At 38.0% G+C, this 18,494-nt stretch overlaps 1 protein-coding gene across 50 annotated transcripts in view; it reads left to right on the top strand.

Moving 5' to 3' along the window:
- Nucleotides 1-18,494, top strand: part of RIMS1 (regulating synaptic membrane exocytosis 1) — a 323,528-nt gene that overhangs the window by 254,687 nt on the left and 50,347 nt on the right. For 44 of the 50 annotated variants that reach the window (XM_069851408.1, XM_069851407.1, XM_069851383.1 and 41 more), the window contains one exon: nt 1,090-1,256. The exons of the other annotated variants lie outside the window; for them this stretch is intronic. In XM_069851408.1, the coding sequence (XP_069707509.1) occupies nt 1,090-1,256 (167 nt within the window). The remainder of the gene's footprint in view (nt 1-1,089; nt 1,257-18,494) is intronic. 50 annotated transcript variants of the gene reach the window in all.

Genomic DNA, 18,494 nt, shown 5'->3' with positions numbered 1-18,494 from the left:
TAATTCATAAATAAACATTTATGACTTGCAATTTTACAGAGCGCAGATCCAAAAGAGTAACTCCCTAGAGTGTCATGTCAAAAACTGCCTAGTCTTCCCACATTTTAATAGTTTTCCCTTAATATGCCCTGGGAAGTATAGAACTGTATTAGTCACTTCCCAGCTATGGATACCTTGCTTTCTAATGATAGTGGGTTTTAGTTTTGTGAACCTGACAGTCCCCATATCTTTGTGACTGATGATTTAGGTGAATTGACATTGCTAGGATTGAAACTTCTTTTATATGTGTCTGGCTGGTGATGTGAACAATATGAGCATTATGTAGTAAGTTGTGTGGTGTCCCACTTGGTTTTAGCTCAACTAAACTTCTGCTGTTAGCAAAAGTGAAATAACTTCTAGCCCTGCTCACATATTCCTCCTATTGGGTCTTCTGTTAGTTTTCATGCATGTGCACATGAAAAAGCCACTAGAGCAGGGAACGGTTCTGCATGAAAACAAATACTGTTTTGGCTGAGTTAGCTTTCTGCCTGACCAGTCCTCTAGTGACATGATACAAAGCAATATTTTGAGGTAGAAAATGTATTTTTCCCTTTTCTGACTGAACTTAGGTATAGAAATCAATCCCCAATGTCAGCTTCGTGCAGCATTACAATTCGTTCAAACTCATATGCAGTTCTCCTGGTCCAAACTACCTTTGTACAGGTATTCCATAGCATATTTTTTAGTATTTGAAAAATTGAAAAAAAGGGTTTATAGCTGAATAGATGGTATACATGTCCTTGAGAAGATATCTGTCCACTGCATAAATATTTCATTATTATAGTTCCAGTGTACTAAAGAGCCAGAAGCCTATTTCAGTTCCAATACTGTAATTTATTTCAAGTGTCTTATTTAATCCATAAATACCATGTTTGATTTCTTTATTTAGACATAAAGGCATTATTTAATATAGGCATTTCTCTAAATTTCATACGATTTGTTGTATCTAAAAGCAGGTAGACAGAATTGTCGTACTTAGGTCATTTGTTTTCTCAATATATATATTATGTTTTGATGAGACTCCTCACCCTTTCTTTTCTTGATCTCTAGTATAATATACAAACAGATCAGTACAGAAGTTGTGATAACGTCTCTGCCAAATCATCAGATAGTGATGTCAGTGATGTGTCAGCCATTTCCCGAACCAGCAGTGCCTCACGCCTCAGCAGCACAAGTTTTATGTCAGAGCAATCTGAACGCCCTCGGGGCAGAATCAGGTGAGTTCTCAGTGCAGCTTCAATTGTATCACACCCCCTGTTGCATTTAGTGCCAAAATACAACCAGAAATTATGGGAATTAGATGACCACAATATAAGAATTTGTGAAAAATGTTATGCACATCTATAAACTGTCTTCGTTAGTAGACCAGGATGACAATATTTTTTGCAAATATATATCTGAAACAGAAAGCAAATTTCCCATAAGGAGGTGATAGATTAATGTGTTTGTGGCAAGTGGAACTTGAACACACACTATCATCTCATTGCTGGCTATGAATCAAGGTAATCTATATGCCAATAAGGTATTACAGCAGAAATAGTACTATATTTCTTTTTATCTAAAGAATTTTCTTTCACAAAAGCTCTGATTTTCTTTCTTTCAACCTATGTATTTATTTCTCTACCCACCTGCTTTTATTTTGCTGTTTTCAGACATACGATAAATGGCTAGATTTGCAACAAATATTTGTATAGTAATTTTGATATCTTTAGTTCAAAAGTAGTTTAATTAATTTGCATTATCAATAATCAAGTATCTCTTTCATCCTTGATAATAAATCTACTCTTGGTTTAGTGCCTTTTTAGATGCACAGGTTGTGTCTGGTCTTCATTTAACTTGATGATAAAAATCCCACTGGGTACAATAGCTGTAGGATTGCCTTGGTAGGCTATGATTACAACTAAAAATGTCTGAACCTTCAAAAATTTGACTTTAAGTGTTATAAGACGCAGCAAGAATTAGGAACTGTAAAGAATTTGTCCCGTATGGACGAAAACAGTCTGATAAAAGACTAAATGGATTCATTTAGTACTTCAGAACACTTCTAGGCAGACTCACTATCCAAGAAGCTCAGCTGTAGGCTTTTTGATCTGTTCATACAATGAGAGTTTTGGGAAACATACAGAAACTCTGTGAACTAGCTCCATTGCATTTATTTGTTAGGGAGAATTCACAAGGACATTCAAAGTCATGTTTCAGATTGGTGAAATTATAACCTGACAGCTGCAGTAATCCACAATCCAGCAGAACACAGCAGTGGACCTGTAAATATATTTAAAGTTATTCAAGTGTCTAAAGTTATTTCAATTCATGTGTTTAAATGCTGCATTTCATTTTGTTCTAGCTTTTCCATATTTTTCTCCTATGGAGGGCTTTGTTCATACCAGAATACCTGTATTTTCTAGGCATTGAATGTTCTCAACTAGGCTTTGTCATGGTATCTTTGGCAAGTTGAGCAATATGGCATTTTTTCCCATTAATATCTCCATGTGGAACAGATTTTATCAAATATGTTCCTTAGGTTCAGAATGTCTGATCACAGATATTGGAACCAGTAACCTCATGTGGGGCTGGGAAGGGGGAAAACCTAGCGTCAAACCCTTGCTCTCGTTCAACTTCTTCCATTCTAAAGAGTAAACTTGGCTACAGGATTAGCCACCCTAGTGTACCAAACCAAGTCTTTGGAATGGGAGCTCCAGTTAGTTTTAGTCTAGACTTCTAAAGTGAGACGTGAGTAGAATTCAGATGCCTTCCCTTTCTGATACTGCCCACAGAATCCATACCTCAGAGAATTTGACGCTTTATAGTTGCTTTAATTTTCTCTAAATTCAGGTAGTACTTTCATAGTGAACAAAACATATGGTAATAATAATTAGTGCAGCTCATTCAGTGTAAATACGAGGAAGACATTAACGATTTCATTAATTATTCATAACTTTCAATATTTTTCTTCTAAGCTGGCAGTGGTTTTCCTCCCCTGAGACACCTGTTAAGATAAATGGGAGGTGCCTAATGTACTGCCTTTGCAATTAGCCTGTTTAAATCATTAATTGCATTGGAGTGAAATCTAAAATAATTTTGATGTTTTGTTGGAAAACATTTTCCATTTCACTTGACCACACTGATTTTTTGGATGATTTCCTACCATCACTACAAAAAAGGTCAAAGTCTTTAGAGACCTGCAAAATTGTTGTATACTCAGAATTAGAGGCCAGAATGAGAGGAAGTTGAATGTTAAATTAAAAAAAAAGGCAAATGCATTTTTCTGATGATATGAGAAAAAGTCAGCTTTCCATCTTCCTGTATATGTACTGGTAGCCTTTGTCACAGTCTCTTTAGTCAATTCCTGGTGCAGCTTACTTATTACATGGAAACGAAGAGTTAATTTGGGGAAAGGGTTGAATGAATTATGAAAAAAATGTTCAGAGATTTATGCTATTTAAGTTTAGCCCTAAAACTATATATCTACAGTAGAATTTAGATAAAAATTAGTTTTTTATTAGATTATTAGTCTAACTTCCCTAAGTCATCATTATAAAGAAGAAAACACCTATTATCTCAGATGGTTCACCTCATCTTCAGATAGATATCACAGGCAGGTGAATTGTCGTGATGACTAGGTGACTGGTTTAGATTGTTGCTTTAGTTTTAGGCATCTCAAATAATGTGAAATGGATTCTTTCTCTTAATTATTGATATTTCTTTAAGTTCAAGGAATTAGAAATTTGAAATTCAGATCTGATTTGTAATTTGAAGTTCAAAATTGTTTTCTTTGCCTCCAAGGAACCTGCTGTTAACGCTTATCAAGCAGGAGAAGATGGGGTGGAATGAGATGGGATGGTTGAGTGGGAGGGGCAAGGAAAATAGCATTTTTAAACTTTCTGTCTTAGTGAAACCACATATCCATCATCATCTTCATGTGGAAGTGTGTCAGCCCAGTGGCCATGGCAAGTGTGCGTGTAATGTTAAGTTAAAAGACAGGAAGTTTGTTGAACTGCCTTTTTTTATTCACATACTTTTGTTCTCCAGATACCCTCTGGAGATGAGACCGATAAAGAACTTAGGCATATAGAAACTCAGAGGAGATGGCCTAGTTTTAGCCATCTCACTAAACTAAGTCATTTCAGCTAGTATCCTGGGATGTCTTTTGTATCCAGAAGAAAAATACACAAATTCTGAGTACAGAAGCAAGATTCCTGGTGTCCATTACCTTTGGAAAGGGTGTCTTCATTTGTTTCTCTGTTGAGTAGAGGAAAATGAACCCTAAAGCTCTTGACCAGCAGGCTGAGTTAATTAGATTAAATGGAGAAATATGACTGGAGAGTACTCCAGGGTTCAGATTAGAAACCTGAACTGAAACTGTCCTGTAACATTTCTACATGAGCTAAAAAACATTGGTTAGTTTTTCATATTGAGTTGTGGTGTTAAATTTCTGAATGTGAAGTGTGCCAGCTTAAGACAGCAGTAGTTTTAGTTAAAGTTGTTAGTCAGTATAACCCCATTATCCCTCATATTAATGCATCTGTGAAAAGAGATATAAGTTAAATTCCTAGACTTATGAAAATACAAGATACTGCTTTCTTAATGACAGCCCTAAAGGGAACAAACTTTTGCTGTAATTTTCTACAAATTATCATTATTTTTAAATGTCAGAATGACTGAGGTTTCAGGTCATAGTGAGAGTAGCTTGAATCCAGTAACTTCACCACCAGTTTTGCCAGCACAAACAGCTTCCTGACCTTTCATGCCAAATCCTAAGGGAGGAAAGATTCTTTAAAAACCTAGCTAATGCCTTTTCCCTATAAAATCAGGCTAAATCAATCTTTCTTGTGATGGTTGGAGATGTAATGTGACGGTTGCGGGATGCCTGGGGCAAAGCAATCATGAGGTGGTAGAATTCTCAGTTGTAGGTGAGGTGAGGAGTGGGGTTAGCAGAACGGGCACCTTAAACTTCCAGAAGGCAGACTTTGGGTTGTTCAGAAGGCTACTTGATAAAGTCCCATGGGAGAGAGTCCTTAAGGGCAAGGGAGCCCAAGAGGGCTGGGTGCTCTTCAAGAAAGAAACCCTGGCAGTGCAGGAGCAAGCTGTTCCCATGTGCTGAAAAATGAGCTGGCAAAGAAAAAAGCAGTTTGGTTGAGCTGAATGGCAAGAATAAAACCAATTTATGCAGAACAACACAGAAATACTATTTCCTGCATAGCTAGAAAACACTCAAGCTGTTCTTTAGGTCATAACTCCCAAATTTAAGTTTTGTAGTCATAGAAAACTCGAACATGCTGAAGAAGTTAGTAACACAGGGAGAATGAAAGTGAATCATCACTTTCCTTTCATGACAAGACGATACCTTTTAAGGCAGAGGGCTAATTTAATTCCTACAGTATATTTATAATTGAATTACCAATCAGAAAGCTGTGACATAGCATGCATGGAAAATATCATTAGTTAATCTTCAGTCTGCAGATTTTGTTGATTAGCGTTTCTAATAGCCTGCAAGAGAGAGTTATGATTGGTGGAAGGTCTAAATATAAGTATATAAAATAGCTTCTTAATTTCTAATTTGTTCAGCATTTTCAGGTGGATGTTAAACAACTGGCTATGCATGAATAAACTAGTCTGCATATGAAATTATTCCAAACATCTTCCGTGTTACTACCCTGGGAAGTCTGTTAGACTGCCGTGCTCTCTAGTGGAAGTGCAAGCAAATACCAGGAATTTTTGTTCTGGGAACAAAATGTTCCTAGAACTTGGGGAACAAAGTGTTCTGGGAGTTTTGACTTGAATCTGCATCAGACTTGTGAATTTGGCTTGCCATAGGAATTGGAGTTGGTGTGTATTTCATGACTGAAGTCAGATTACCAGTTGTTATTTTTATGGAGGTTTGCTTTCAACATTTGTGGTCTTTATGCATTCATGCTACAGTCAGGCAATACCTTGTGCCTGTTTATGCTACAGATGTTACTGTATATCACTTAGGAACAATTCTTACATCCTAAATGAAGCAGAAGGAAATTCTTCACAGATTAATGCAAATGACTGATAAGTACGAATCCATGTTAAATACATGATGATTAATCAGCACCATATGGACTTGATCAGACACAGAAGGGCATTTGCTCACTTTGTTAAAAGTTATGCCAAATGATGTCATTGCATCATTTTTTCTTAGAGGGATGTTTATGCAAAGATACCAAAGATACCTGGACTTCTTGGTGATGTCAAGTAGGGAACTGTCATGTGTGGTAGAGGTGAGCTAGAGGTTTCCATTCTGGAGGATTTAACAAGTTGACTATCATAAGATGTTTCACTTAAATCTCATTGAACAAAATCTACTAGGCATCTGAAAGACCGGATAACTACATGTAAGGTGAATTTCTCTCCATATTTTGTCCCTGCATTAAGAATATAAGAGTTATTCCTCATTTTAAATTTGAAAATCACATCTTCAGTAAGAACTATATTTAGTATTATCACATCTTTAGTAAGAATTATATTTAGTATCTTAATAAATGTGTGGTATATAATTATGTATGTACCATATTTGCATCTGTTTTACCTGCATTGCTTAATTAAATGCTCAAGTTTAATTAAAGTAATTTAAATGGGATTATCAAAGAAAAGGATAATATAATAGATTGTAGCAGCGGACTTAAATTTAATTTCTTTCAAACGTTGTACCATGCCACTTAATGGCTTGTATCACAAAATTACACTTGCTTCTTGGGATTCAGATGTGTTCTCAGTACATTGCAGACAAAAAGAATTTATTGTTTTTCTGTTTTTCTTATTCATTCCCAGTTTCCAGAAAAGCATATACAATTTGTATTAAGCTGTTATTTTTTCACTACACTAGAAATTTTGCACTAATACACTTGAGTTTTGAATCAAGAACAATGGTGTAGCAAAATGACAATGCATGATCAAATGTGGAAGTGATGGATGAGTTGGAAAGCGAGGGGTGCAGGGTGATGTAGGCAGGTAGGACCTCATAATCAACAAAACAGAGCAGGAAGGAGCCAAAAGCTGTTATACTATTTCTGGGAAACCAGCATAAGTGGGTGGCTCTCTCAGTGGCCTCTGTGGTAATGCACAGAGAACAAACGAGAGGGATTAGAAGTATGTTATGCAGCTGCAGGGCTATGATCTCAACAGGATCACAGAGATATGGTGGGATAGCTCATGTGGCTGGAACACTGTGATCCGTGGAAGCATGGTAAGGAAGAAGTGTTACCCTTTGTTGTGAGAGAGCAGAGAGCTCTGCTGAGAGCTGAGTGATGAGCCAGCTGAGAGTTTATAGCTCAGCCCTAGAGGGCCAACTAATGATTTTGATGTTGTGTGTGTCTGCTATAGACTTCCTGATCAGGAAGAAGAAGTAGATGAAAGCTTCTTCCAAGAGCTGGAAGAAGATTCTCTTTCACAGGGTCTGGTTTGCGTGGGGAGCTGTAAACAACCTGATATATGCTGAATGAGCAATGAAGTAGGGCAGAAGCAATCCAGGATTTTTCTAGAATTCATTGATGACCAGAGGGATAGTCTTCACTATGGACTTGACAGAGGATGATCAGATCAGGGAACATTTAAACAAGCTGGACATATACAAGTCTTTGGCACCTGACAAGATCCACCCATGAGGACTAAATGAGCTTGTGCTGACCAATGTCATTGCAAGGTCACTCAATAATCTAGAACATCATGGCAATCAGGCAATATCCTTGAAGACTGAAAGAATAAAGTTGTCACTACTGTCTTCAAGAACAGGGTATCTGGAGAAATATCAGCATCAGCTGAACCCCTGCAAAGAGTGCGGAGCAAATAATCCTGGAAACTATTTCCGAATATACAGAAGAGGGTGATGGTGAACAGTCAGCTTGAATGTATAAAGGGGAGGCCATCTCTGACCAGCCCAATAGACTTCTTTCATTAGTTGACTGGCTTGGTGAATGAGGAGAGCAACAGACATTCCCTATTACCTATTAGTAATGTTCTCAACACTCTTCCCAAACATCCTCATAGGCAAACTGAGGAAGTACAGCCCAGGTAAGTGAAAAGTGAGGCACATTGAAAACTGGCTGAATGCCAGGCTCAGCGAGTTGTGATTTGTGACACAAAGTCTAGCTGGAGGCAAGTCGTTGGTGTTGTGCACCTTGGGTCAGTATTGTAGCAGTAATGTTTAACATCTTCATTCGTGATTGGGACAATGGGGCAGAGTGCACCTTCAGCAGGTTTGCAGACAACACGGAACCTTTAGGAATGTTTGACAGACTAGGTTGCTGTGACACTATTCAGAGGGACCTTGACAGGATGGACAAATGGACCAATGGGAAGCTCATGAAATTCAACAAGGGAAATGCAAAATCCTGCGTCTGGGGGAAGAATAACCCTGTGTACCATCACATACTGGGACTCACACCTGGAAAGCAGCTTTGCCCTAGGATCCTTGTGGACACTACATTGAACCTGAGCCAGCAATGCCTCCTCTGTGTTAAAGAAGGCTAACAACATTCTCGGCTGCACTAGGAAGAATGTTTCCAGCGGATTGTGGAGCATGATCCTTCCCTTCTACTCAGCTCTGGTAAGACACATCTGGAGTACTGCGTCCAGCTCTGGACTCCTCAGCAAAAGAGATGTGAAGCTTCTGGAGCAAGTCCAGCAAAGGGCCATGAAGATAATGAAAGGATTGGACTATGTCCTACAAGGAGAGGCCAAGGGAGTTAGGACTGTTCAACCTGGAGAACAGAAGGCTCAGTATGTGTAAATGCCTCATGAGAGAAAGTGAAGAAGACGGAGCCAGACTCTTCTCAGTGAAAGGGTAAAACAATAGACTCGAATTGAAATAAGGGAAATCCCACTTAAACATAAGAAAAACTTTTTTCTGCAAAGTTTATTGAACACTGGGACAGGTGGCTCAGAGATGTGCAGTCTCAATACTTGGGGATATCCAAAACCCTACTGAGCAACCTGTTCTTATTGATCCTGCAATATGATGGAGGTTTGGCCTAAGCAGTCTCCAAAGTTGTCTTCCAAAGGTGTTCTGTGATTTTGTGTGGGGTAAGTGAATATGTCGTATCTGAAAATGACTTCAAGTCACATTTGGGTTGACGCTAAATGAAATTAAAATACTCACTTATAGGATACAAAGTAGGTGACAGTTAAAAAGTGTGAAAGCACATAGGTGACAGGAATGAAAAATTGTTTTATCTGTATTTAACTCCCATTTTCACATAACCTGTTGTAGGCGCTGACCCTTTACAACATTCATATGAATACTTTACAACTAAAATTGCATTCATCAGAGGCAGTCTAATGTAATCATAGCACACTAGATTTTATTGTCCATCTTCTCCTGGGGGTTGCCTTACAATTTCTTTCAGGTTCATATCTTATTCCACACATGTATACATATGTATGCACAAAACTATTGATTCTTAACCAATTTAGGAGGCTGTTCCTTGACCCTGTGGTTTTTGTTTTACTTCTCTGAGTGTGCATGCACCCACTTTAATGTGCATGTACTTCAGAAATGCAAGTGATCCTTAGGCAGATTAGGTTATCTCCTGCCTTCTGCTGTGCTGCTGTCAAATCATTATCACAATAGATAGAGAAGGAATATTGGTTTTCTTACCTTTGGTGCAACATGTAAATGTTACTAGGAAGCTTCTCCCTGTGCTAAAATCATCCTTATTGTATCAAGCTCTAAAACTGGCTTGGTATCATGTGAGTAGGATTAAAATATATAACTTACTTCTGGCTTGTTGTGACAACCTGGTAAGGTTGTGATCAACAACTTTGAGCTGATAAATGAGCTTATAGTGACCAGTCTTCAGGTTTATCTTTAACAGATACCTAAACAGACTGGACATAAGCAGATCTTCAGGAATGTTGTTTCATTAAAACTCACCTTTATTAGGTGACATATACAGAAGCATTTGGTCAGAATTCAGTCCCATTTCGTTGTAGATGCTGTCTGTAAGCCAGTTCTCCCTACGTGTGTTCTGTCTTACGTATAAGAACACAGGTCTGGAAGGGACTTGTCTGGGTTCACTAAAGGTTGCCTTTGCTAATCACAAAGAACTGAATCACATTTATATATTGTCAGGATCCATCTGCAATTCAATTGGTTGGGTTTGTACCCACTTATTTCAGAAAGTTTTGCAAATCTAATTTCTTTGATGCTCTGGACATTTCTTTCAGTTACAGGATAAATTTATTCACAGTGAGTTTAAACACATTGTTCACATTTGTCCCTGGCATCTTATTTAGATAGGTTTTTGCTCCCTTCTGTTTACTCCCTGGAGTATCATAGCAAGCCATTGTAGCTAAATGGTTCAACTAGCTGTTGTTTTACTTCGTAGCATGTTATATCCTTTCAGTTTTGTTGGTCATCCTAGTAGCCCTTTTCTGCCAGTTTCCAGTTTGAATGAAGCCTTCTTGTATTCATGTGACCACTGTTGTAGGTGAGGTCTTCTGCACAGTGTCATTAATTCTGCCCTGACTAACTCACGGAAGAAGAGATTTGCCTTTTTTTCGTAACCATAATACTTGATTGTGCTGGTTATGTAGCAATTTGCCAAAATGGTCAGACTGTAACCATGTCTGAAGCTGTGCCTTTGGAGGCCTAGCTACAGCTGGATGGTTTCCTCAGTTCCCTTCATCTCCTCCAGAGTCCTTTCTCCTTGGATAACGAACATGCATGAAGAGCTGGCTGATACCAATATGGACTGTGGCACAGTGTTCTCTTCATCACCCTGCTCCTGACTTTCCTCTTGCAGGTTCTTGCCACTTCAGACAGGAGGAAATCTGAGAAACTTACACCTTTTTTCTATCCCCTCAGAGTTTTGATTAGCAATACTTACTGTGAGGAAAGATTCAGTGAATCCAAATTAGCTTCAGATACAACTGTAGTTTCTAAATATCCTGCTTAGTAATGGATCTACTGTTCATTTCCCTTGTTCATGTCTCTCTTTTAAAAGTAATGTACTGATGTAAGTTAGGTTTGACCATGACTGAAGATTCATACTAAAAGTCTGAATGTCATTGTGAAACTGAAGATAACACAGCTAATATATTGTCCATTAACATTTTGGACTGACAGTTTCTGACTAGCTCCAGCAGTTCTTCCAGTTTATCAGCAAGGACTAGAACCACACTCTGCTATATCTATGTCAGTCTGAGAAAACCTGATGTTCTTTCTGCTGATGGTCTCTCATGCAAGGAGCTCATTAGAAATTGAATATTTTCTTTCTGAAGCATTTGGGGACTTTCTTAGTTACTGTGACAGTTCTGGAAATTCCACACTTCTGGAGGGTGACTGCTGATTTTACAGCAGTATGTGTAGTATACTCCCTAGTATAGGATAGGGTCCCCATCCTTAAGCTGTTGTACTTTTTTGTCCTGTTAGTTGCTGTGGAGCCACTTTCTTCAAGCTCTTAAGGTGGTGAGCTTGCAAACTCTAGGCCAGGCAGAGGCTCCCAGTGACTGAAATAAGACCTCTCCCTTCCCTGCATATGTATTTTACTACGCTATGGTACAATACCTGTTATGCTATAGTCCTCTAGTACTAGACGGCTTTGAACAGCCAAAGTTTTTTAACCTATGTAATTTCTCAGTAATTTATTGAATGAAACTGAATTCTTTAAATTCAGATAAAAATTTACTTATTTCTTTTGCTTACCCCTCTTCAAATGTATCTCCTGGTAGTGGGGACAATGCACATTGTTCCCCTGTATGAAATTTATTGAATTACTTTTTGTTTCTAGTACCTGCTGAGGTCTATTTTTTTCAACTTAGACTGGTGGGGGGAATATTTTTGTTGCTTCTAAGGGAAAGAGAAAATTGCCTTAAGTTGCTTCACCTTAAAGAAGAATCTATGTCTAACTTTCATTCTTCGCTGGAAATGTTGAGCCAGTCTCTCCACCATTTTTTGTCATGCCCCAAAAGGTGTAATAATGCAAGTAATAGAAAAGAGATGTCAATGTAGTCTGATTCTCCTTTTTTACTTAGCTAACTTCCACAGAAAGCTGGGCTTGTACTCTGTGTGTGACTTAGAGACTCTAGCAGAGTGGAAAACCAGATTTTTTTTTCTTGCACACTCTTTCTAGTTTAATTTCATAGAATCATAGAATGATTTGGGTTGGAATGGATCTTAAAGATCATCTAGTTCCAATGCCCCTGCCATGGGGCACTAGATCAGGCTGCTGAAGGCCCCATCCAACCTGGCCTTGAACACCTCCAGGGATGGAGCAGCCATGACTTCTCTGAGCAACTTGTTCTAGTCTCTTGCCACCCTCATAATGAAGAATTTCTTCCTAATGTCTTGTCTAAATCTTCTCCCCCTCCAGTTTAAAGCCCCTTGTCCTATTACTACATGCCATTGTAAAAAGTCCCTCACCCCCTTCAGGGTACTGAAAGGTCACTATAAGATCTCCCAGCGACCTTCTCTTTTCCAGGCTGAACAACCCCAACTCTCTCAGCCTGTCCTCATAGCAGAGATGCTCCACCCCTCTGATCATCTTTGTAGCCCTCCTCTGAAGCCGTTCCACACTTCCACATCCTTCTTATGTTGGGGATAAATACTCAAAGATCCTTAGAATTTAGAGTAAGGAAGGAAAGAGCTTTGCAGCAGCAGATCAGACATCCAGCTCAGAGGATCATCAAAACAGAAACAGTATGCATTAACAGCCCAGTTTCACGTAGTGTTGAGGCCAGCTTCCTCTTCATGGGAAGAAAGGAGGTTATGGTTCGAGACACTCTTACAGAGCTGGGATTCCCTGGTGAACTGGGATCTCAAAATGTTTAAAAAGTCACTCTACATATTAACAGTGAACATCACCAAGGGATACCACAGAGCACAGTGGTCTAAATCTTTGTTGGAAGGTCTCTTTTCATGTTATTTGCTTTTGTCGCACTGAGGTTTGTATTAAGAAGGGTATTTGGGGGGAATTTTGAGGGAATTGAATGTATGAAGTGTATGTTCATACCAGCGAGCTTAGTTTTGCCTGGGGAGGGGAGAATAAATGGGGAGATGATTAATAGCTTTTTTTGTTGCACAACAGTAAAAAGCAGCAGTGAGTTACCACTGGCAGTAAGGGGAAGGAAAGGTTACTGAGCTACAGACTACATGTGCAAGAAGGACCAGATGGTTTCAGTGAAGGATGAATAAACACTCCCCACAACCAATGAAGGCTTGTGGTTAGTGATTGTCATGTTCAGTAAAGTACATAGCCTGTGTTGTGCCACACATGGCTTGCTGGAAAGAAAAAGATTCAAGTCCATGGCAGCACTTTGCTGAATTAGGATGTTAAGCGCTTGTTTGTATGTTTTATTCTGCCTTTTATTCTGGACTTCTTATTGCATTGAGTGCTTGCACTGAATTCTCAAGCACTTTCCAGTCCCACTGGCTTCAGGAATTAGACTCTCTCAGTGCTTGTATTAACAACCTAATAAAGCACATGGAAATAGTGGCCATCTGCTTTGATTTCTGAAGTATTTTTTAACAATTATTTATTTGTAATTTTTAAATACAAGCTATTAAAGTCAGTACCAGAACTAAGATATTATGCTGCTTTAGCATGACTAGAACAGTAATGAAATTCCAGTTTGATATCAAAAAGCCCTGTTATAAATACAAGAAGACAACTTCTATATTTATTACACTAATTATTGCTGATAATTTGCCCATGTATGACTGTTTCCTTGTAGTCAAGGTTTCTGCTGTAAACAAGACATTCAGAATCACTAAACAGAGACTGATTTTCTTACATAAAGTAATAAGCAACATTTATTGTGCAGTGGCTTCAGTGGTTTATAGTTCTGTGTTTAAATACTGAGTGACTTTAATTAGTTGATATTGCAGTGAACCATCTTCCCTCCCATCGCTTGAATGGGGCCATCTGTAACACTGCCAATGCTGCTGGCAGACTGAAGACTTTCCATGGGCCTTACTATTAAAAATAAACAATGAAAGACCTTATTGGATTCATAGCCATACATCTCCTAAGTTTTCAGAAGATTTCTTTTCATCTTGGAATTTTCCATTACAAAGTCTTTATTTAAAAACTGAATGTTTAAATTAGCATTTTACAATGTGACTGGTGTTAGCATTTTTTTCAATCCAATGAGCATCTCAATATTAATGATACTGAGAACGGCTTATGGAGTAGCATTGTAAGAACCAGTATTTTTCAAAGCGTAGGATGCTTTAAATCATTAATGAAACTTATCCATTCCATGTTTGCTAATGAAACTCCTACTGCAAGAATAAAATGAGGTGAGATCAAGACCATCAACAATGGATACTAGATTCAATCAGTTTTTGATGTAGGCTTTCTACTTTCAGTATGCTTGTTTGCACCGTGTGTTGCATCCACATGTATGTGTGTGTGTCCTGGGTACGTGTTTGCATTAGTACTTGCTCACAAAGGTTATACAGGTATTAACTAAAACATGGAGGGCTGACAAAAAATAAATTGATCAAACTCGATTCTACTTTAATATTTATTGCAGTGAAAAGTCCATGCATACAAGATGTTTGGGAACAACTCTATTAGTGGAGCATCAGAACCTAGCAGACCACACTGCAGTCAACTTCCTACTCCACTATATGTCCATGATCCAAGCCATAACACAGCATAAAAAACTCAGGTAGAAATAGACAGTGGGAAGAAACTCTGGCACTGGAATACCATCACTCTACCTATTCTGGATATACCCCTGCTTCTGGATGTTCCCTACCATAATTCCTCAAAGTATTTGTCACTGTTTTGCAGTTTGATTCTCTTTTTGGAGTGCCTGGTTTAATCACATAGTGCATGCACAGCTGTTCATGTACAACAGCTTTATCCCAGCATATTATCTCAAGAAAGCAACTTACTATGCCTGGACCAGGAGTTCTGCCTTTCAAGGGTTGTGAGGCTGGGCACAGTGCCACGAGATACAGCTCTGTGGCTTCTCACACCAGAGCTAATTTGTTTAGAGGGAGCTTTTGGTCCCTGAACTACTTCACGTCTCTCTGTCTCCACAAAATAGTAACCATATGGGCTGTTTTCTTTTGAACAAGTGCTGGAGTGATCTTTTGTATTCATCTGTGATTTTTATGGTTAGTATTTGTGCCTCCAAATAACACAGCTTAATAAATAGTTGGAAGAGAAATTCAAGCACAGTGAAGTATGAGTTCAACTAGAGCAGTGAAGTTCAATAAAAAGCACTCAGAGATAGAAAGTCAGAAAACCAGAATTTTAAACAAAGTTTGGCTGGCTAAGCAATTCCCTGAATTTCACTCAGTGAAACTGAAAATGAACAGAAATGAAAGGATGACCAGCAAATTGGCTTGATGAGCTGTCAGAGTAAATTTTAAAGCACCAAAACCCCTCAGTCTACAAAACTACAACTGAAAACAGAAAAGAAAAACTGAACAGTTCTGATTTGTTAAGTTTATGACTGTTCACTCTTCAGTTCTTGGTATTTTAGAATAAAATATGGCTTTATAAAAGTTCACATGATTAAAAATGTAGCCTAAAATGGGAAGCAACTGAACATTTTATGGATCTAGGATTTATGCATATGTTTTTTAAAAATCATGAGAAGCTGATTGAAAAATAGCAGAATTGTTGCTTGCATATATGAATAGAATACTACTAAAACCAGTTCTACTGCATACACATGGAGATTTTTTAATGACATAAAGCACTAAACTCAAACCTAGGTAATACAAAGAATACTTATTAAAGAAAACTTCTATATAAATCATATGAGAAGAATATGAAGAGTGTGAAGCTAAGTGCTGAAAGACAGAAAATACTGGAACCAAGCCTACCTATGTCAGCCTGGCCTTCTCGTGCATAAGTGTACTCATTTAATTAGTCTCAGCTTTCCTTCTGCAGAAATTGCCTCGATCAGTGCATGGTATGGGTCAAAGACAGTGCACATAAAAAGTCAGCCACCTTTAAAACTCAAATTCTCTTTGTTATAGAAGCTAGAACTTGTCTAGAGAATGAGGGTGGAATTGTAGAAACAGAAAGAATGGTATTCTGGCTCAGCTAGCTAATGATTGCTTGGGAAAATTAACCTGTTTGGGTTTTCCCGTAGTTCTTATGCAATGATTGACAAGTCACTTCAAATGTATCATTGGTGATCATATGCTGCCTGTTCCATGTGAGTTTATTCTGTCTAGCAGCTGTGGATTCAGTCCCCTCATCTTTGTCCCCTGGTATTTGAACTATTTATCTCTTCAAAGTCTCTTAACGTGGGAGTTATGACTTGAAGATGTTGTTTTACCAAACTGACAGATACTCAAAGGAACAGAACAGTTTGTGCCAAATAGAAAGATCGATTCATTGGAATCTTTCACTGAGACACCAGCTACAAACACTTCTTAAAGTGAAGTGAATTTATTTATTAATTTGTTTATTGTGTGACTGTACAAAATAGCAGGGTGGGGTGGGAATTATATGGTCTTTAAGGTCCTTGCCAACCCAGGCTATTCTATGATTATTTTTAATAATTTCTTCCAAGGGACTAGATAGTCAATCGTTTTATTTTTGGTGGAACTTAGAATAAATGAAAGAAGAAGTTCAACCTTGGGCAGAAACTAGGCATGGAAAATCCTACCTAAATTTTTAATGTTTGACAAATTTGCAGAATACATGTAACAAGCAAGCCAGTAACATTATAACTACTGGCATTTTGCATCTAAGAACTTCACAGTGTAAGCATCCACCACAATACTTGAACTGAATTGGCCGTCCTCCGTTGTTTCTGATTATCCAAACCACTGTAGCTAAAAACCGAACACCAAAAATGTTTCATGGACTTACTCTGTTTCATAAAAGAGAGAAACATTTTGAACATGAATGGCAATTAATTAATATTGCTTTTTAGGTGATCTCTCTTGGGACAAGGGCCAGCACATTGGTGTAACCTGAGTAACAATACTTGCTTCTTTGGGGGGGAAATAGAGGGCAATAGCCTCCAAATTATTATCGTGGCAGCAAGATACTTGCAAACAGTTAAGCTAACCTGCTTAAAAATTATAATATATCCTTTTTTACCCCAAACAGTATATTGCAGATAGAAACTTGTGCTTCTGAGGTCATTTATGTACGGAACCAAGGTGAAGCCGGAGTAATGTTCTAATTATTCATTATCTAAAGATAATGATTTTTTCAAATCCGTCATTATAAACTGCTTTATGTGTCTGTCAGAGAGGGAGGGAGATGGAGTCTTTAATCCCTTCAGAACATCTGTACATGAAAAATGTACTATGGAGCATCGCTTGTGCAATTTTAATTATCTAATTATGCTTCCTCTTTCAAAGAAACTGTCACATTACCAGCAGCCTTTCCTAATGATTTGAAAAAGACTGAAAAACAATTTTAATTGGTTTTTCATGTAATTATTGCAGTTGATTAAGATGGAATATAATTCATAAACTTTTAGTAAAAGAGCATTACACTAACATTTTTAACAGGAAGTACCTGTTATTTTTAGAATGAAGAAATGTAGGAAAATAGTTTTGGCCATTTCTCAGACCTCAGAGTAACTCTCACTTGCTTTATCTTCATGTCAACTTATCTTTCTTAAAATGTTCTCTGTGTTTTCTTTGTTAGTCCTGTCCTTCCACTGTTCCATTCAGCCTTTTGGATTTTCCTCCCCCATTCCGCTGCTTTGCAGCCATTACTTACTTTTGTAAGGGAGCAATGAGCAATCTGTTTCATATCAATGATGCAGCCTTTTTACAGAAAGATCCGTGAGATCACAGGTACTTCAGTGCCTCATGCTTTGGAGAGAAGTAATAAACACAGCAGGTTGTAACAGGGAGAATAATATGTTATTGCTGAATGTTATACAAAGAAAGAAAAACTGGTGAATTCAGTTTTCTTGCTACTAGAGAGAGTTTTCTCTATTCAGTGACAAGCGTAAAAAGCTCCCCATTTTTGTGTTTGTCATACACCCTCACCCTCCTATTTTCTTGATATAGATTTAACATTTATGTGCTTGCTGTGTTTGGTACACTTGATTTTAATATTTACATGGCTATTTGCAATCTAGTTTGGGTCTATTGAGCTGTTTTCCCTTTGATTCCATTAGCCTGTCCACATCAGCATTAATGGTAATACTTAACCTTGAGCAGTGTCCCTGGTAGCTAACTGCTTTTGTGTTGGTGCCATTTTATAATTCATGTGGTTATTTAGCTTCAGGCTGAGAGTGCCGTGGATATGCACAGGCAGACACAGGGGCTTCCGCATACAGAAACAATTCCTCTGCTTGTTTCAGAGAATATAAATCAGCTTGATAAAATGTTCTTGGAAAATAGTTAATACCTGCTTATATTTTACAATGCTCAGACTTACTTTCTGAATTATTCTTCTTTCATTTCATGCCAAAATGCTAGTTTTACAAGTTTTAAAAGTAGGGATCTGTCAGTGTGTTGCTGAGAAAGGCATTTTCACAAAACAGATTCT

The sequence above is a fragment of the Phaenicophaeus curvirostris genome, chromosome 2, assembly GCF_032191515.1.
Source record: "Phaenicophaeus curvirostris isolate KB17595 chromosome 2, BPBGC_Pcur_1.0, whole genome shotgun sequence".
Taxonomy (NCBI): domain Eukaryota; kingdom Metazoa; phylum Chordata; class Aves; order Cuculiformes; family Cuculidae; genus Phaenicophaeus; species Phaenicophaeus curvirostris.
This window is presented reverse-complemented; position numbering and strand designations above follow the sequence as displayed.